The following is a 21739-nucleotide window of genomic DNA, read 5'->3' as shown; positions in this document are numbered from 1 at the left end:
TTGTTTTGCTCTATAGTAAAATGTTTGCGACAAGTCGGAGATTCTTTAACAGGACAGCAGGACTTCAGACATGATGGGTGAGTGCTGAATGACTCATATCGCCAGATGCTGATGGAAACTCATCTATCTTAGCAATAGGAATTACATATTGTCAAAGTGTCTGGTTTAGAAGTTTGTGTAATTTTCAAGGCAGACATTTTTGAAATAACGCCTACAAAATGCATTTATTCTTTTAATGCAGCTGTGGTGTGAGTGACTGTAACACTGAATATTTTCCACTGTGCACGAGGATTTAAATGAGGGTTATGTTAGCAGACTGATGAATTGCCCAGCTCTTCAGAAGTAGCTGAGTAATGGTCATCCAAATTATAACAGAATATATGACTAGCAGAGGTAGAACCAAGTAGTTTTTCATCTGTGTTCTATTCTGCAAAACCATAAGAAAACCCCTTGTAATCCAAGAAAGCATAATTTAAAAACTTCCATGTAGACCGTAAGATCTATTGGTCAGGCCCTAGTAAGGAGATGTGCTGATGGAGAGACATTGCTCTTTAAGACAGCTTTCAATGAGAAAGGTGTTAGGAGGAGAGGAAAATGGGTTTGAGTCATGCTGTGGACTTTAACAAATTTCTTTCCAGCTGCCTAGCACTAGCAGACCAAATGCTGTCATGTAGCATGTAGTGAAGATGGACATGTACCACACTGCCTGGCAAGTGTACAAGCAAATAATTGTTATCAGCAAGCCAGGAACATGATTTTGATCTCTAAAGCAAGGAGGTAAATGAGGAATTAACTTTAGTTTTTACCTAGGCTGACCTAAAAGATTAGTTCAGTGAATTTTCTCCATTTTCTGTATCCTGTCTAGCTACAGGTTTTGTAGATATATAGTAAAGACTCAAACTCTTTTATTAAAATTACTTATTCAGAGAAAAATATTTGGGGTTGGACGCTTACTTTCAATTCTGTTCACAGAATTGGGATCAGACTGACACCTTTTTTTTTTCCTGTCAAATCTTTCTCTGATTTCTGCAATTAATACATAACTTCTAGCATTAATGCATAATAAATTCCTGCCTCTTGCATCTTTCAGATCAAGTTTGCATTTTAATACTAAAATCAGGGTGTGAGTCAAAGTGCAGTGGCATCCAACTTAGCTATTTCATTGCTTTCTGTAGATACTTCTATTGAAATATTTCAGGCATTAAAATAACATAAATCAATGCTAATAACCTTCACTAAGATATCCTTAATATATCCCTTAAGGTAATGTATAGCATCATGAAGTCTGACATGGCAGAAGAATGTAGTCTGAAGGCTTGATGCTGCAGTAAATTTACTTATTCAAATTGTATGTGTGAAATGAATGTTAATATCGGAAATATGTTTAGCATTGGCAAGTTTTACTTTTTACTTCCGTGCAGCATACAAGAGGAAGCTCTGTGGGCATTATTCAGCTTAGTGGGGGGAAAAAAAAGCGTTATGAAACTTTAAAATGATACATTTAGGAATGGTAGAGTAGTCTGGCAGCACATTAATCTTTACAAGGGTTATCTGTCCCTGGTGGAAAACGCATGATAAGGTGCCATCCTTTTAAATCTCCTGGAACTGTATGGACAAGAAGGATAGTGAATGTCTAAACCACAAAGCTTATGTAGAACTTTAATTCCTAAATATTGTGACCAGCAACTAACTTTAAATGAGTCTATCCCTGGGTATTGTCAAGCATTCAATAATGTGATTACACTTGCAGCCAGAGACTCTGGCTAAGAAATCAAATATACTGTCTGAAATAAACTGTAGGCATGACTTGCCTTAGGAATAAGGAAGAGTTGTGTTGATGGCCATGTATAAGAAAAGCTGGCCCTGCTATAATATGAATAATTGTCCCCCATCATTAACTCTATTAATTCAGAGCATCCCTATGAGGGCACCCATGTTCATCTGCTGCATTTCTCTCTTCCTTAGTCCTCTTTCATTAGGGTCACAGCTAGCATATTAGCTGTATGAAACACAATTTGTAGCTTTCTGCACCGATAAGTTGAGGTGTATTAATTCTCTGACAAGCCCATCCATGCAAAACAAACTTGTTACAAATGTGCAGACTGGGCTCTCTTAGATTACCTATCTGAAACTGTCAAGTGTCCCTCCACACTTTCTTATTTACTTTTCATTCATAATGTCTTTCTGCTTGGTACAAACTGGACACAGTGTCATTCCTTTCAGCCTGCTCTCATTGCCTTTATTCTCCAACTCACTCAAGCACAGATCCCTCACAACAGCTGGCAGAAGATTATACAGCACTTTTTTTTCCCCAAACTCCTTTGCCTGTACTTCCACCCTATAAGGTTTAACCAATAATTTGTTTTGTGAAGTAGAAATTCAGCAACTTTCTGAAATGCCACAAAGCATCTACCAGCTAAGATTTTAAGAAAAATAAAATCAATACCACATCCATAGTTCATTAGAAATCTGTCATTCTTCATGCATTTTTTAAGCATCTCATTCGACCTCAGAGGTTTTCAGTTTATGAGAGAAACTTTTATGCCTATGATGCAGGAACCAGAGAGAGTCTTGCTTCACAATGACATAAAGGATTAACCCAAAAAGAACAGGTGAAGGGACATTCCTTTGTTTTGATAGTACGTTTTTATTATTGACTGCATGGAATATATTCTCCTCTCAAAAAGAAATACTCTAAATAAAGTAAATATGTGAAATTACAGCAATTCAAACACAACTGACCTATATTGTAATACCTGAGACAAAGCAAAAAAGCTGACAGAAAAAAACACCACTCCAAAAAGCCTCATCACCCCACCAAATCAGCCACAAATAAGTTAAAAACTTAAATTTTGTACCTGCTAAATACATATTAATATTTAAAAATGTTTTGATTATAGAGGTTCTTCCAGTAATATGCCTGGTCAACTGCTAAATCCCACACACATAGATACAGCACCATGTAAGAAAACAAACTGGTTTTGTCAACACTTTGGCACCACTTCCAAACAAAGCAATGTCAGTTCAGTATGTTATACTGGCCTTGTTGTAGGCACATTTCCTGATGTCTCCCTCCTGTAAAAACTCTTAATTATTTGGGAAGGTCAGTACCTCCTGCTCTGCAGTGCTGTTCAAACACTATGGTAGAGCTGCCACTCAGAGATGAGACTGGGAAAATTGCCATGGCCAGAGAGCTGCTGCTTGTTTTCTGTTGTTGTCCATTTTGTTTTTGAAAGGAAAAGCCAGAATAGCTCATATTTGGCTCGAATTAGTCTGTGCCTGGGTATTGTTACATGACCTCAGTATTAAAATTATTTCAGTTTTACATAGTATAGATGGAGGTCTTAAGCTGTAGCTGCAATGTTCGTAAATGTTTGCAAAGCTGTTAGTTATCCTAAATTACAATTTACCCCTAGACCAAGATTCTTTGAGGTGCTGTTGCTCCCTGAATAACCAAACCCTGTTCTGCTTCAAAGCAGTTAACTCCTTCCAGATGCTATGCTGCGGAGTACATCCTTCCTAATTGCCAGTGTGAGCTGCATCATCCCTAAAAATCCATCGACACCTATGAGCTTCACTCCAAAGCCCTGCCTCCTGCCAATACAAACCTCCCAGGGTTTCTGAGAGTGATTCATCACTTCTCACATAATCTCAGACTAACCATCACACAAAACCAGCAACTCAACATGCTTAATTTTTGCCACAGACTACCGTGGGACCTGTGATGTCAAGCTTGGACTTAGATACCCAACTTTAAGATGTCTAAAAACCAGTCAAATCATGACTTGATATAGCATTTTTAAACATCCTATACTACTGAACAGACAATGTTCATTTGTATTTTTTTCTTGAGTTGACAGACAGGAATATGTAATTATATCCCTGCTGTATAATTAATTATGATAGTTAAGAATAACACTCAGAAGAACATTTGATTTAATAAGATTGGTGACATTCAAAGACATCTTAGTCTCAGTATACTTTTTTGACTCTTATTTCCAGTGGCTTTCTAAAAGGTTAGATTGAAAATATTTGGGTTTGTGTTCCACAGATGCAGGTGCTCAGTTAAGTCAAGAGAGACATAAGGTCATCCCAGTGTACTTTAAATATATGCAAAGTATATATTAATGCTATGGGGCTGTGCATCCCCACACGCAAGTCCTCTTCCAGCAACTTTATTTGGAATTCTGCTGGAAGCAGCTAGGACCGGTTAGCAGAATAATGACCTGGCATGAAACATAGAACAAAATAGTAACAATCTACAATATTAATTGGAAGGTTAAAAAAAGAGCAGTGAGATGGAGAAGGAGATAAAGTCACAGTAGCTTGAGACTGTCTACAGTCTGATTTTTTGCACAGCGTGGGTACACAGAAAATATTTTGGGTTTCACTATTAAGCATATAAGAGATTTCCTTTAAAATAAAATTAGAAAATCCAGTTTATGGATCACGCTACGAAGCACTGCCACTGTGCCCAGAATACAGAACCAGTGGCCTCCAGAAAGAAGCTCCTCTTGGAAAACTTCAAGTATTCTTGAGCTTTAATAAAAGGATTCCACTTATTGTCCAGACTGACACCTTGTATTGCTAACACTTTATTCAGCAATGCTGTGTGAAGGGTCATGACATCCATCTTGTGCAGTAACTTAGAAAATAAAGTGACTCACAATTACATATCTGACACACCCCAGTCTTTGGCCTTCTCTCTTTCCACTCCCATTGCCCTAGTTATCTTCCCAGACTGTGTGTAACTGTGTCCTGGAGACAGATGGCTGTTACATGTTGGCTCAGCTATTTTATCCTCAATTTCTTTGAATCTTTTTGTTTGAAGATGGATATATTCACTTCTGGATGTTGCCAAAGATCAGCATTTAAGAAGTTGATAAAAGATGTGGCCTAAGTATGTATGAGGCTATTTATCGAATATGACATTTTTAGTCACTTAAATGACACGCACGTAAACAAGCATAAATCCGCAAAATGCCTAGGCATCTTGGACAGGCAAGACACTTACATTTCTGATTCCCAAAGCAAAATTGATATTTATTAATCAACCTGCCTGCCTCTATAATAAATTCCTGTAGCTCTCAGTGTGTGGTCTCATAAAATGCTTTGTAAAAATATGCTCCTCCCTATGAGATTTAGACCAGCTGTTAAGCCAGCTAGCTGAACAGCTCTGCTCAGTTGCCATCTAATTAGAGTTGTGCGCATTACTGAATCCTTGCTTTTCAAGTCTTGTAGATGTAATGCTGTAGTTCGCATTTAAAAATGCGATATGGAATCTGTGGTGTCTCTCCAGAAATGTTCTATCAGATGCGTGAATTCAAATTTGGGTTTTTAAAAATAATACTAACGTACATCATAACACAGATGTGGAGAATTATTTAATCACAAAAAAATATGTGAGTGCTCATGGGAAAAGCAGTGTCATTCAGATTATTTAATACCATGGGGTATGATCACAGCTGAAGAAAGGATAAATTGCTCGTTGTTGCATAGCTTTTCCTCTTCATGTAGGATAAATTACACCAGAGTTATGTGCCAGAATCAGTATTTATTTATAAATGAATTCAGGGCTTTTATGGTTGTCGATTTTTCTTTTTAATTTTCATTGACCTGTGGGTATGCTTCTAAAGTACTTTTGCATGTATTGAGAAGCCTAATTAAGTAAAAGATATTACTTTTTTGTAGCTTTCCAAAGTCTTTTAGGCTTTCTGCTTTTTAAAGGAATGCGGTTGGATGGAATCAAAGGTGTGAGACTTTTGCAGCCTGTGGTTTGACTTTTCGTCCCAACTGAAGAATTACTTGTAGATTATTTTGCTCATGATAATAACAGCTAGATATGTTGTAAATGCCTAAACCATTTGGGCAACCTTTAGTTTTTTACCAGTGTATGCAATACTGTCTGGAACATGGAAATAACCAGGTTCCCTGTTCCAGGTGAATATGCAATCTTTTTATAAGTTCTTATATAGTGCCTAAAACTCTGAAATACATTGAAGCAGAAGAAAGGTTCTGACACAGTCACGTGAGAGGAAAAATGTCATTCATTAGTCAAAACTCCCATTTAAATCAGTTGAAGAAGAGAATTTAATGCTTGGGAAACTATGAAGGGGGTGGGTCGTTTGGTGTTTGTTTGAACTAAAACATCCTACAGACCGTCCTAGATATAACTGTATCCATCCAACTGTATATCTCTGTCTACTTCATGGAATTATTACTGGGAAAATTTTGGTGCATAACATGAATCAACTACAACTTATACAGTAGCAAAAGCCCCATTAGGAACCTACTGAATGTAAGACAATATTATATAATATGATGGTGGTTTAGAGTCATGTTTTACTTAAAATCCTGATTTTAAAACCTGCCAAGAAGGACACATAAGTAAAACAGGTATTAAAAGTGATATTCAATAACATTTTAAGACTGTATTTGTTGCTCTGACTAGGCCTTATCAATACGCATAAAGAAGAGAGACCAGATGTTTAAATGTAGCTCAGCTGAAATCGTGACTTGTACTGTCCGGCATTCCGTATATCTTTGCATGGGTAAAGAAATACAAGACTTAACATGTAACATATATCCATTATATATAGCTTGGGATGTGCATTGAGCATGCAATGAAAGCCAAAGGATTAGTGTGTGTTGTGGTTTAAGCCCAGCTGGTAACTCAGAACCATATGGCCGCTCGCTCACTTCCCCCTTCTTCCTCCCCCTGCTCCCAGAGGGATGGGGAGGAGAATCAAAAGAATGTAACTCCCACGGGTTGAGATAAGAGTGGTCCAGTAACTAAGGTATAATACAAAACCACTGCTGCTACCACCAATAATAATAATGATAAGAGAAATGAGAATGCAGTTGCTCACCACCCGCTGACTGATACCCAGCCCCACCCGAGTAGTGATGTGGGCCTTCTGGGTAACTCCCCCCAGTTTATATACTGGGCATGATGTGCTGTGGTATGAAATGCCCCTTTGGCCGGTTTGGATCAGGTGTCCCGTCTCTGCTTTCTCCCGGCTTCCCCTCCTCCCTGGCAGAGCATGAGACTAAGAAAGTCTTTGATGGAAGTAAACACCACTTAGCAACAACCAAAAACATTGGTGTTATAAGCGTTGTTCCTAGACTAAAAGTCAAAAACACAGCACTGCACCAGCTACTAAGGAGAAAAATGACTGCTATAGCTGAACCCAGGACAGTATGCTGCTTTATATGCTTGTTCTGATGGAAATCACATAGGTAGGAACATCACTGAGGTGTACTGAGTTGTTGCCTTGAAGTATACTGAGGTCTTGCATTCATATAGTGCATTTGTGTTGTCATGTTATGTCCTAAGTTTTAATGGTGATTTATTACTCATAACAAACGAGGTATTCAAAAGGTATATTCCTTTAGTCCACTTCAGGCTGAAACCATCTGAGGCTGGCAGATTATGTTGCCTGTTTATCTCATTGTTAAATCACAACAAATTGCCAACACTTGTGTAATGCATTTGCAATCTACTGTCTTTTTGTTGTCTTCCTACAGCATAACTATAGGCAGAGTATCTTTTCAGGTAAATAGGTATTACTTAATCCGTTACTTTTAAAGAGCAAAAAGAAACCCCATAGACGCCTATTACGTACTTGATAGGGAAAGCTTGAAAGCAGGAAAGAGACATGTCAGAGGGCATTTTAAAAAAACACTTTTGGTGGTGGGAGGTGCTTAGCCTTCAGATAATGACTGTGGAAGTGTTAGGCAGGTTAGCATGAGGCGGACTGGAAGTACTCCCTTTATTATCCATTGACTGTAGGGCTTGCTATAACAAGGATCTAATCCACAGCAGAGCTGAGAGTCACCATAACCCAGACTAACTGCTATCACTAACTACAAGACTGGTAGGTTGTGACAACCAGCAGTATCCAGGAGCCTGACCTTGCTAGGATAAGGCGCTGTAGAAGTCTGGGCCCTTTTATCATTTTTACCTTCACTGAACCTTTCAAGACTTCTAAATGGCAAAGAGGACAAAAGTGGAGAGACTAGAATGTTTCTCTTAAGATTGGAGTTCCTCTCCAATGCTGGGAATGGGCTTTTGGCACATTTCTCATTATTTAATTATCTTGGCTGGAAGCAGAAAGCAATTTTGAGCTTTTGGTTCAGTTCACTATCTAGCTGGCTCCCCTAGAGCCATACAACAAATAGCTAGAGTCCTTGGAGATGCTTGGTCTGGTGCATCACCATGTGGAAGGCAAATATGAGTTGTGAAAATCTGGGTATATTAAATCTTTTATGTGGTTAGCTGTGGGGAGTGGTAAAGAAACAGTCCTTTGTTCAACTTTCATTCTGCTTCTGGGAGGTCTAGGCATGAAATATGGTGCTTACCAGTATATATGAAAAATAAGAAGCAGATAATTTCTTTTGTGGTGGTACTTCTCCTTAAGATGCTTTTCTGAAAGTTCACATAAGTTCATTCTAGCATCTTCATGGTGTCTGGGTGACATGTGAGAAGATAACTGATGTGCCCAGCTTGGCAGAAATCAATTTGCAGAAAAGTGTGGGAGAATCTTTCAGGCTGCTAGATGCGTGAATCAAAAGGAAATATTTCCAGTGAGATGTGCAGAACAGAGATTTTAAAAATACCTGTTGACTGGGATCCCAAGGGAAAGCTAAATGTAAATTTAATTTAGACAGCAGAATTGACAGCTCTGGAGAAGGCTGAAATGTTCTCATTTTTGATGGAAAAAGAAAGATAAATATTTTGACAATTTCAAGGAACACTTTCTAAATATTCTGCTGGTTAGAGAGCTCAAAAAGTTTCTGTTTTCTTGAAACACTCAGATTAAATCTAAAAACTTCAAAGTGTTTGAAAAGATGCTATTTTTTATTGTTGTCCAAAAAAGCTATAACAATTTTTGCGGACTTTTTTTATCAGCTCTACTCTGTCTGTTATCAAAGTATATCCCACTAGCCATATGCTGCTTCAATTCTTCCTCTGGTTTTCAAAGTGCCAAAATAGTTTGCAATGAAAAATTTCCCTCCACAACTGTTTCTTATGCTTGTCCTAAGGAATGGGAGTAAAATGGGCTGGGGTTGCACTCAAATAATATTAAGAAAACACGGTGTGACAAATTTTCTCTGATTCTCTGTTAGCATATAATGAATTAACTGAAATGTGTTTTAGACAGGTAAACCTACTTTTTATATTTTAATATTTGCTATATATTTTTCTACTTCTGAAGATCTTCTCATAGATTTAAGAATAACTTTTTGTCCTTTACCTCGTATTCCTTTACAGTTCTTTTCCTTTTCCAGTCAAAATGGGTATAACACCACCTTTTATTACTGCTATTGCCAAAATGGACCTTTTCATGTGTCACATTACAATTAAGCATTTGAGTAATCAGTTTTGTTATGGACTCACACAGACCTTTCAGCAGAGTTCTGCGAGGTTCTGTATCCAACCAGTGTGGGGGTAGATGCTCTCTTTTTCTGTAATACTTTCTATCACATTTCTTCACATTCATTAATACTTTTATCTTTAGACTGTCCCAGTGTGGTAGAACATTATTCTTTTCATTTTAAGAGTGAGCAGCTGGCTTGAAAAGAATAATTAAGCTTATGCAGAAGAGTTTTAGCAGAATCAGGAGAGAAAACCTGGTGTCTGGTCTGCTGTGGTTTGGGCTGTCCTCTCTCTTCTTTGTTGAGCAACAGAAATGTGGTGAGTTAGTTCAGAAGCATGGAGACCTCTTCTTGTTTCTGCCTGTAGGAAACAAGAACTGCAGCCAGTCCTGGGTAAAGACTGGTCGTTTAGCTCTCATATTTAGTAGTAGACCATCTTAACGCCTCCAAATATAAGTAGAACACCTTTACCTCCATATTTCTTCTCTTTTGCATTTTGGCAAGAACACATTGCTTTTATTAAACCTGTGTTCAGCAACTAAAGTGTTCAGCTATATTCTCAATGATTTGTGTCTGAAATGATGTAACTTCCCAACTGATATTGAACTGTTGAACTCTTCCCATGAGCTGTGAGAATCACAGCCTAGGAAAGCTGAGGACAGAGGTAAAGAGGAAGAACTGAAATGGAAAGTGGCAGAAGTAATCATGTTGTGTGTGTTTATTCTGCACATGTGGGTTATGTTTTTAACACACAATAAAAAGCCAGGTAGAAGCCCCTGGAGGGTAGGGGGTGTCAGGGGCTTCTCAGGTGGAGTATGGCCCAGCCAACAGCAGAATAGGACTGAAGATAGTTACAGCTGGTAGTGGGGAACTGCTGTTTTGGCAGAGGCTTGGAAGAGTGACCAAGGGCAGCCCAGCTTCTTGAGGTGACGCTGTTGTGTGCATGTGCTGCAGGGACTCTGCTGCTGCTTGGAAATGTGCTGAATGAGCTCAGCCCACCCAAGTACATATACATGTGTCTGCCTACAAGGATGTGGTGGCATGCAGCTGGTTTATAGCTATCCCACTTGATGTCATCACTTGTAATTCCTGAAGGTTTCATATGAAACCTGATTTCTTGTGCACAAGGGTTTTCTGGAGAGATTGGATAAGGATAAGGGCTAAGCATATTCACCTCAAACTATTAAATGACCTTAGGTCAAAGGAATCCATTTGTTTCACTGATACAGTGGCTATAACTTGTGGTGATTCTGCTTAAACTGACTTAAATTTTGCTCTTGAGGCTGATAAAGTGAAAGTGAGATTTAAGGAGGTCTTGGAAAGAAAAGGCAGCTTGTAATCAGCCAGGAATAAAATAATGTTTATGATAGGATGATATTCCCATGCTTGTGCCTGCAGTGGTTTTTTGGGGGTTCTTTGTGAGATGAACAGCTCATTAAAGGCTGCCTCATTTGCTGTTGCTAAAAAAAGATCATACGGAAAGGATATCTCTGTGGTCTTTGTGGGTAGGTAAATGCATGTACATGGAGATATCCATTTACCCACATGTAAATGGATATCTCCTCACTTGCTGTGGACAGATTGGCACAGAACTGAGTTATAGAGAGGGCTTGCCACCTCTGCTTGGCTTTGGCCATGGCATAGCCTGTGACCGCACAGCTGGGAGGGAGGAGATTTTGGGCTCCCAGGCAGCATGCAGATTCTCTCATTTCCTTTATGGCCGTTATTAAATCACTTTGTGCCTTACTTCATCCCTTTCTGAAAAAGAGATGATACTCCATCATCACACAGACTTATTTGTAAGTACAAAGAAATAAAGGTACTTGAACACTGCAAGATGGGAGTCATATACACAGTGCTGTAATATAAGTGTTTCTACATTGGATTCAGTTTTGTTCAGGATTATATTTGGCAAGTTCCTTGCAAAATGCATTGGTGACACACATAAGCACTGCTTGCAATGTGTGGTTCCTTCTTTCTTTTTCCCTCCCGAAAGATAAATTTTGTAGTTTATATTATTTCCTGTGGGAGTACTTGCCATGCAAATACATAACTGTACTACATACACTGCGCTTTGATTTGATACAAGAATCTGAGCAGTATAATGGCACATCTGAGTGTTTTATGCACCATTTTAGTTGTGATTTCTTAACGTAGCATGAAGAGACTTAAAAATTTCAAACAGAAAGGTAAAGCAGGATCCAGTCTGTGCTGAACTAGGGACAAAGACAAGAATAAAGTGGCATTTTTCAAGTTTATTTATTTCTAAGGCTGCTAGTGGTTGTTATATTACTTGTGTGACTCACTGGAGTTTCCTATGCACCAGCAGAAACGAGAGTGGAAAATCAATTTCTAAAATCAAAAGTAAGTACCATAATTAGGTTTGTCTCCATTCCAAGGCTTAACAAATAAAAGCGGGAAAAGAACTGACTAAATCTAAACCATTCTCTCATGCCATTATATTGTCAAGTGCCACAATACATCCCCATGCCTTAGTGTTTAGCACAGGACTTCTTTCATTCCAATTTCTTGCGCTTCCACAGTTAAAGCTTTATTTCATGCAGTTATGTAGCGAAGCACGTCATCCTATCTTGTCTTGACCTGTTGCACCACAAGTAGCAAGTTGAGTGCCATCTACCACATCAAATAATAGCAAAGTAGAAAAGTAGAAGTGATAATTGCATGGAAGAGGGCACAATGGGGGGTGGGAGGGGAAGGGCCTCAGGCTGAAAGGTGATGCATGAGAGCAAATGCTTGCATTTTATTTTTTTACTGCTCTGAAGTCCTGTGACATTGTGTATGAAATTCTTCATGCCCTCTGCTAAAAGACAGTTCTGCCATACATCAGAGAAAGTGACAGAGGAGATGCCTGCATGCAGTATCTTGTATTTTAAAAGGGAAGTGAGACCTGGGGCAAACGTGCAATGTCACGGTTATATTTCTGAAAGCATAATTTCTAAAGAGAAAAGATTTGGCACAAGAAATGTTAAGGGAGTATAAAAACTTAAATTGGAAGAGGACAGCATGAACCTCTGCCATCCTTAACACACAGCATTTCGGTTTCACTTTTTTTTCCATTTTTTTCCCCTCCATTTTCCTTCATCTTCTGCCTCTTTTTAGTTTTTTGTTGTTTGTTTCCCCCCCCCCCCCCCCCCCCCCCTTCTCTGAAACATTTCCTTGTCAGGGTATGTGACTGTTCTCAGAACCACAATGTTCTATTCTGGCCATTATCTTAGATGTTCCATTGAAGCATTTAGGTTTTAAGCAACTGGAATTTCCTCATCTTAAAAATCCAGACAAAAGTGATCGAATTAAAAAAAAAAAAAATACTAGAGAAAAGAAAATCTGTTATGAAACATCAAAACTGGTAGAAAATGTCATGAGCAGAAACTTAAATGTTTGGCCCTGGTGAGGCTGCACCTTGAATCCTGTGTTCAGTGCTGGGCCCCTCACTACAAGAGAGACATTGAGGTGCTGGAGCGGGGCCAGAGAAGGGCAATGGAGCTGGTGCAGGGCCTGGAGCACAAGTATGATGAGGAATGGCTGAGGGACCTGGGGGGGTTTAGTCTGGAGAAGAGAAGGCTCAGGGGGACCTTATCACTCTCTACAACTGCCTGAAAGGAGGATGGAGAGAGGTGGGGTCGGTCTCTTCTCCCAAGTTACAAGCGAATAGGACAAGAGGAAATGGCCTCAAGCTGCACCAGGAGAGGTTTAGGCTGTATGTCAGGGAAAGTGTTTTCCTCAGAAGGGTTTTCAAGCATTGGAACAGGCTGCCCAGGGAAGTGGTGGAGTCACCATCCCTGGAGGTATTTAAAAGATGTGTATATGTGGTGCTTGGGACATGGTTTTGTGGCAGACTTGGCAGTGCCTCTGTTTATAACAAAGAATGAAAAATCAGGTCTTTAAACCTTGGGACTTCCACCTACTTTAATTGCTGTAAGGTCTGAATGCCTAAAATTTATATCTTCTGGATGGAATAGCAGACATTGAGGTTCCTGCCTTTTCTAGTATTCTGGTTGTTAAACAATATGTCTTGGCATCATGCAGCTGTGTAAGATAATTAGTTGTGCTGGGGATGGGAAATGATTGCTTGTACAGTCAGCCAGATCAATATCTGTGGTTGCCTAGTACTAAAAAAAAAAAGCTAGCTGCCTTAGTTTCACATCATCAGCTCTGTTCCTGTATCCACAGCGTGCCAAGTGCTAACATCTAAACCTTGAAGCGAAGAGATTGTTTTAAATCTTTGCAATTTCATTTTTAACTTGTCCCATCCCCTGTCCATTTCACTGGAAACAGAGTTCTGCAAACCCTGGATGACTAATCTTTTCATCTGTCTACCTATTCTTACAAGAAAGGCATTATTGATGGCTGAACTGTATTTGTATTTTAAATGGCCCTGTCATCACGTTTTATGACTACTGTGTGTATATATTCAGAGAGAGGTAGGAGAGAGAAACAGAATCTACAACTAACATCTATCTTCACCACAGGTGTGCGAGGGGGAGGTTGACACCCCACGTGTGCACTGTGAAAAGTTATCCCTTAAGAGAAGATTAATGCCCTGTCTAAAGCAAAGCTGCACTTCCTCCCATGAGCAGCTTAAGTAAAACAGCGGTGTTAAAGCTGAAAGAGGAGGTTAACCATCAGAAATACTGGTGATGCTCAGTGCACACAAACAGTTGGCAAGGTGTTTGAAATGACCATCTATTTCAGTACTGAGCATCAATTGCTGTTGCTTGCAATGTTGGGGATCCATGTTATAAAAATCATAGGATTCGACACTGTAGTCACTTTATGCTTATCCCATGCATCTACCTGGGGTAAGACCAATTCTTCTTATAGAGGCATAAAAATGCAATGTAATGTATAGTGTAGATGTGGTTTGGTTTACTGAAAACCATGGACTTCTCTGCAGCAAGAAACCCCTTGTAAAATTTGCTCCTAACTGATTATCTGCTGTCTGTGACAGTATTGCTCTTCAATTGCATGCATCTCTCTGCCCTTGTAACATAGCACTTCAGTGAGCAAGTTAAAAGTACATATTACTCCTCAGAGCAGACAGCAGCTAGGAGCTTCAGTTCTTCTAAAGCAGTTTGGCTTGTAGCACTTCTGTAAAATGCAGGCTCTGTTAGGGTTACAGCAACATTTAATAATAATAAATGCCCTGGGTACCAGTACAGGTCTAATAAACATACTATTGACAATATATGGCAGACTACTGCATGATGGAGCTGTAAAGAAAATGGCTTATAGCCTGGCCATTTCTATGTTGTAGGGTTTGAATATATCTGCAATTGCATGCAAATAGTTAAAACGCACTTCTGATTAGAATCAGAATTAGGTATTTGGTGAGATTTATTCTTCCTGATCTAACGTTTTCAGTGGGTGGAGAAAATTACCTCCCTACTGCTTTGTCATTATTCCTTAAGTGAACAATGTATTCCTTTTTTTTTTTTTTCCTTTAAGTGGGATGAATTGTGGCTTTTTATTGCTCTCTATTTTTCCTGAATAAATAGTTCAGTAAAGCTGCTAATGTTGATGATGGAAGTCATAAAAAGGAGGGTTTATTGTTTAATGAGTGTTTCCTTTGATTTTTCTCAGCAGCCTAACATACATAAGACTATATAAATAGTTGCTTGAGAGAATGTACTCTTCTTTTTGTTGTAGTGCAATGATGTCAAATTATACTTATTCTCTTCATGAAAGCATGGGAGCAGAGTGGGAGAGGTGTTCTACTGTTTGTGCAGATAAAACATGAGGGTTTTTTTTTTTCCTGTTCTTTTTACTTTAACATTTACAGTGTTGATTAAGCTGTGTAATGATGTTGCTGCTTCTTGTTTCTCTTTTTTTACCATCCATGTTTCCTTACAGTGATATCCCAGCTAGAAACAAGATCTCTGATTTCTTCCTAAGTTTTTCAGGCCATCTTTCTTCCTTCTCTTCCCTTCCCTCCATTATGGGGCACTCTGTCATCCCATAAATGTGGAGAGTGGTGCAAGTCTGCTACATGGCATAATAAGGGGGTTTGTACCTTGGAGAATCCATCTTGCTATCAGCCCAGAGTTCAGTGTTGGAGTGGTGTTACAGACAGATAGCTCTTATATATCAATTGTAGTCCAGATAAGACAAGATTTTACTGTCTGGTGATCTTACAACTTTCTGATCACCAGGTATAACTAAATGTCCAAATTGGAAGTAATTAGAAAGCATTGTCTTCCCAGAAATATTACTAGTTACCAAATACTTTGTCAGAAGATTTTAGATGTCAAGCAAAACCTAAACCTACACCTTGGAGTTTCCTTGACAAAAAAAGTCGCTCTCTAGGAATTTCAATTTAACACCAACTTGCCATTTTAAAATGTGTTGAAGGAATTCTTTGAACTCTTTATAATCTTAGTGGAATTGAGCAGTATATGCCTTCAGGCTCACAGCTTGGGCAGTGCCATCCAGCTCCAGCAATTTAGATGTTCTGTGTAAGTTTTAAGTGGGAGTAGAAGATTTTGCCTTCTGAATTCATGCACCCTGGAGAAGACAGTTTCAGCCATTCTCTGAAAACATTGGGGCAGAAGAAGTGTTTTCTTGGCCCCAAGAGTCCTATACTAGATTGCTATGACTATTTCTTTTGCTGTGGATCTATTTGTTTTGATTTGCTCTTTACCAAAGAATAGCAGAGCAGAAATTATTCTTGTTGTGTGCATCCTGAATGCAGTCCTGCACACAGGACAGCAGTGGTTCTCCCATATGCTGGTATATCCATAATTGTAGGTGGAAGGGCAATGGGCAGGATTTGTCCTATAATAGAAGGTATTATCAAATACAATACCTAGCTATGAACCCTGTAAGTTTGCAGCTTTGATACTGCCTCTGGCTGGGAGGAACATCTGGTTAGTCATATGTCTGGAGCCAAAAGGGATATGTTTCTGCTTATTGTTTAGAGATTATAACTGAAGAGAAGTGCAGGGGTTAAAGCTGATATGTGTGACAAAAGGAAAATAGTACATTGCTGTTTCACTGCAAAAATAGGCATTCATAAGCTCTTCTAACTTCTATTGTAAAATAACTTGCAATAAGAGGAAAAGCAAGCTTTGGTAGGGCAGAAGTTACAGATTAATTTAAAAACAAACAGAAAAAAAAGGATGTTTTTCCTTTTTCTGGAGCCATTATCAAAGGAAAAGATAAGTCCTTGCATGAGTCTTACATCCTTTGGCAAAGCACGTATGACATCAGCAAATGAACTGAACAGCTATGATGTCTTTCTGTTGTGAACCGAGGCTAGGTAACAAAAATACCTCTGGATAGATCCCAAACCACTAGAACAAAGTAAAATCCATTTTTCTTTCATATCTTAATTGCACTGAAACACATAAAACACCTGTTCCTTCACCTTAATAGTTAATATACAAATCTATTTTTGGCACTTCTGTACCCCTTTCCTTTTCTGCAGTGCTGTATATCTCAGATTTGAACTGCTGCTGTTTCTGTTGCATGCTAGCAAATCAGAGAGAGAACCAAGGAGTTAAATTTCAGAACAGGAGGAGAGGAGGTGAGCTGTCTGCTACAGTAGTTTACTGCAGCTTCCTTTCATACTGACACATATGTAGTTTGTGGTGACAGTGCTAAAGAACTGCAGACAAGCACTTAGCAGACTGGATGTGAGCTGGATGCAAAGATGCCTCACCCTGGACTTCCTGCTGGCAGTATGTAAATACACCTGCAGACTGGCCACACTGGGTGGTTTGTTTTTGTGTGGAAGACAGCATGAGAGGACCTGACAGAGCAACAGCATAGTTGAGAGACCTTAACCAGCATTAGATTTGTATCTCAGCTGTGGGGGAAGTTTTTTTGGCTTTTTCTTGTGCGCTGCATATTCAGGCTGAAATCTTCATCACCACAATGTTTGCTTCTATCTGGTATGCCAAGAAGCTGGGACGCAGGTTTGTGCATAACGCCAGGAAAGCAAAAACAGAGAAGGTATGTTCCTAGTGGGAATATAAAGCCTTATGTCTCATGCAAGCTGCCTACTGGCATCCTGTTGTGTGTCTGGTTAGCTTTTTTTTTTTTTTAATACCCTGAAAAACGACCTATTGCTATTCATGATTTCACGCAAGAATCCTTGTATACTTTGCATACTGTTAAATACCGGGAGAAGATCCTTTCAAAAGTCTTTATGCCCTCTTTTATTAATTTTTTTCTTTCAAGATAAACGGCTGTACATGTGGTATATTGTGTGTTAAGGGAGCACTCCAGTGAACTTGTTGCTGTGCTGCATTATTTTTACTAGTACAGTATAAGGCTCTTAAATAACCATTGACTATTTGCTGCTTGTATATTCTATTCTAGTGTGGGACCAGTGAGAATGTAATAGCATGTTAAGCATTTATAATGTTTGAGAATTTTGTGTCACGATACTTGTTGAAACTGTGCTGCAGCAGGGATCCCTCTTATTTAAAAAGATATGTAAAAATGGTCAGTACTGTCTTTCAGTATTTTTCTTCTCATAAATTTTAACTATGTCTAACCATCTGTTTTTTGGGAGTCCCTGTAGGTTAAGATTCTTCTGTCTTTTTTTCTCTATGAGCAAAACTTAAATTGGTTTAGAATTTGCAGTAGTGATAACTGGGGGTTATCAAGACAATTGCCTTTTGTGCTAAATATAGAAAGCATTTAGTTAGTAGACCTGCATTCCAGTAAGGTCTAAATTAACCATTTTGAAAATGGAACTAATACCTCTTTTATAAGCTCAACATTAGATTGGGGGAAAAAACTTCAATGTAATGTTATAAAGTTACTTCATTAGCCTGGTAATGATGGCTTCTTCTTTTTCTTGCTGTCTTTAATGTAGTCAAAGAATTTATAAATGGGTTGCTTTATTATATCTTTGATATGTCTTATGCTATGTAATACAGCCACCAATTCATTAAATGATTATCTATTGCCTGAATTCCTCTCTACCTAGAAAAGCTCTTCACCTAGAGAAAATTATTAGCAAAAATACATTATATTTATGGTCAGTGAGGGAAGAATGGGCAGAGATTTCCTTTTTCTGCAAAATATTCCCAGGGACTAAAAAGGTGCTGTGTGATAACTCTGAAATTTAAACATCCAAGCCATTGGGAAGTTATCCAAATAATAGTGATTCATATATTTCGCATCATATGAATAAGGGAAAATAGAAATTCAGATACAGGGGACTGTAAAACTTTTCTTGCTGCTAAAAACAGAGGGCATCATATAAACTCTCCCGCTGTTTGCATCTTGCTATGGGAGGAAAAAAAGTTGCAGTCTGGATCTTCGCTAGTCCTGAGGGGCTCCCTCCAGAGGAACATTCGCTTTCAGGCTTCCTCCAAGATGACAGAGGCAGGATGAGTGGACACATTCCACTGCTGGCACAGTGGGGCTCACTCAGCAGCTTTATAAATAGATTTAGTCTGGGTTGTTTAAAGCATGTATGTTTATAGATTGTTCCAAAAACCTTGTAAATTCTCATAAAACTGTGCCAGAGTATTCACTAAGAGAATATATCTAGTCTTGTAACAGAGACTAAAGGGATGCTTTAAAAATGTTGGCTTTTTTTACCTCTTTGTCTTAAGGTATTTGAAATATTTCTGTATAAATCTATTATAATGCTACTTATTCAGCTTATAAGACTATCAAAATAATCAAGATAACTGAGGTCCATTCTGTTCAAGCTTTCAAGCCTCATCATTTTTATAGAAAAGCTGCTTTTTCAACATTGCTTGAGCATGCTGCTAGCATGTTTGCAAGGGAATTTTATTTTTGCCAGAAGTCAATAAGTATGCAAGACAACATAGTGTAAAATGTTTACTTATTGGCTTATATCAGAAAGAAGACTTCTTTCTTGGAGGTTAATTCCATAATCAGGGCTTGGTTTTAATTTTGTTTTATTTTTCCATAAATCAATGGTGTACTCCAATAAAGGCAGAAAATTCAAATTCCTAGCAGGATGCTGTTTCAATAAGTGCTATTGATGATTGGAAGCTGATCAACACTGACATCTTCAGTGCAGTACCTTGGTAACAGGAGAATGCAGATATGCAAATAGGTCTATTAAAAAGTACACTTAAAATATTATTTAATTGCATGACTTGTTTTGGTTTTGTCTTTTTTTTATATAATGGTTGAATAATCAAATTATTATGCAGTTTTACCTTTTTTTCTGGGAGAATAATTAGCTTTTTCTCCATGTGCATGATTTGAATTAAACATTGTTTTCCTAATGTGCTTTTGGAGGTAATAACATACAGCAATAATTCCTAATAGCCTACGCATGCACAAAGACTTTCTTGCAGTTAAAATCTGGATAGGGGGGAAGAATATAGCTTCACACCAGGTTTTTCTGTGTTGTGTAGCTGCTTTGGATGAGTACAAGTCAAGAATTTTTTTAAGGAGTATTTCCAAGAAGCAAATTTTGTATGAGCCTATTTGTTTTCTTAGGATCAGGAAGAAAATTGGGGGGTGAAATGGCAGAAGGGGGTTATGGCATGGACTCATGTGCGCACACACACATATGCACATCCTGACAGTGCAGTTCTTTAAAATGCTTTGGGCCAGGATTGTGCAGGGAGAGGACTTGAATTTGGATCTCTCAGGTGGTTATTTAGGGAAGTAGACCTTCCAAGGTACAAAACAGACCATGCAGTGTCAGGGGGTGCAGACAAAGACAAGAGAAGGGATGATGATTTGGGCAGTCCTTTGTAGGACTTGCTAAGAGGGCATTAATGTGACAGGGTGGTGCTCCTCTATGTGTGCTCCCATACCTGCATGAGGGTGTCTAGTTGTGGTGATGTGAATGGGCTTGGCCCTCACTGTCTCCAGAGCTCCCATCTTTTCCAAAGCTGCAGCTCCCATCTCCATACCCTCATCTCTCTGTACCCCACCAAGTGCTCATCTCCCCATATCCAAATATGTCAGTCCTTGCTTCTGGGAGACCTGGCACACAAATTCCTTTGAAATAAGTGGGACATGCTTGATCTTGATACTCTCTGCCCTGCAGAATTTCTGCCTCAGGACTAGGGGCTCTCAGGAGCCAGAACTTGGCCTGTGCTGCAGAAGCTGTTTTGGGACCTGGTGAAAGGGGAAGGGTAAAGGATACCAGTAAGCGTCAAGGAGTTGGGAGATCAAAGGGAGGAGGTGAATTTCTTCTCATTAAGACCTGTGGTAGCTCCTGGGCTGTTTTTCTTATCTCCCTAACCAGTACAGTGGAGTCAAGTGCCAGCACTGCTGCTCCTGGCTTGCATTTCCAGTCCTTGCTTCCTGCCCAGCCTGGCATCTCCTTAGAGGCTGTGGTCAGATGAGTTGGACACTCTGGTAGGACACTGTCTCATTGACTCCCACATACGACTTAAGGACTTCCTGGTAGATGTTAGGCTTCTAAAACCCAGACATGTACTCTTACTGTTAAAGTTTCATCTGGAGAGTAGAGAAGACATATGGGAAGAACTGGATGCATGGCAGCCTTAGGTGTCCTAACCATTATGTTAACCCTTCTTTCAAGTTAAGTAGTGTGCACCAGTATTTTTGAGCCATATTTTTAGAATCATATTATTATAATATATTGAAAAATCTTATTGTAATTCAGAAATGGAACAAAATATTTTGGGGGGAAAAAACCAAACCAAAATAACAAAAACTTTGAGAAGTTAAACCCCTTTTTTCCCAACCAGTCCAGGCTAAAATTTCTTATCTCTAGAAGTAAAATGGGAGAACGCCTATTAATTTCTCTTAATGGTCTCATTTTACCATGGAAAACTCAAGCATGTCCAAGTTTCTTACACGTTACCATTTTTATTAGGCTGGATTAAAGAGTTTACTTTTTCTGGTATATATTGCTGTTGTTACCTATGAATTCTATTGCAATATGGTTGTCTTGGCTTGGTTGCTAGTGTTACTCCTGCCTTCAAGTAGCGAAATATTTAGTGTCCAGGGAATGCTGCTACTAATATTGCCTGAGATTAACTGAACTCCTTTCAAGGCAGCTTTGCTCTTACCTATTTTATTAAAGTTATTAAAATGCCTTGAGTTTGTTACATGAGAAGATTATTGTTATGAGAGTAAACGTGATCACTTGAACATTGGAACTAGAATAACTTAAAGCAAAGATTGATGTCTTGAATTTTTCTCATTAAACCACAATCAAGCAGAAATCAAGAGATGGTAACTGCATGTGGTTATGCTGTAAAAATCAGTACTCTAAATGATTGGAAGAGGTACAGAAAAGTAACTGAGCAATTAATCATGTTGATCTGAGAGGGTGAACTAAAGCAGCGTGAAAAAGCTTCTGATAATGCTTCACTATATTAATAGAATTTGGGTTTAAGGATTCAATATCAACAGGGGGAAA

At 38.8% G+C, this 21739-nt stretch overlaps 1 protein-coding gene across 31 annotated transcripts in view; it reads left to right on the top strand.

The window, feature by feature from the left end:
• Positions 1–21739, top strand: part of DLG2 (discs large MAGUK scaffold protein 2) — a 997741-nt gene that overhangs the window by 484633 nt on the left and 491369 nt on the right. For 2 of the 31 annotated variants that reach the window (XM_030474574.1, XM_030474558.1), the window contains exon 1: positions 16962–17349. The exons of 27 other annotated variants lie outside the window; for them this stretch is intronic. In XM_030474574.1, coding sequence (XP_030330434.1) covers positions 17272–17349 — 78 coding nt within the window. In that variant the 5' untranslated portion in view covers positions 16962–17271. Of the gene's footprint in view, positions 1–16961; positions 17350–21739 lie in introns of those variants that run through there. 2 more of the 31 variants (XM_032919716.1, XM_030474581.1) reach the window with 1 other exon arrangement.

This window comes from Strigops habroptila, chromosome 2 (genome assembly GCF_004027225.2).
Source record: "Strigops habroptila isolate Jane chromosome 2, bStrHab1.2.pri, whole genome shotgun sequence".
NCBI classification, from domain to species: domain Eukaryota; kingdom Metazoa; phylum Chordata; class Aves; order Psittaciformes; family Psittacidae; genus Strigops; species Strigops habroptila.
This window is presented reverse-complemented; position numbering and strand designations above follow the sequence as displayed.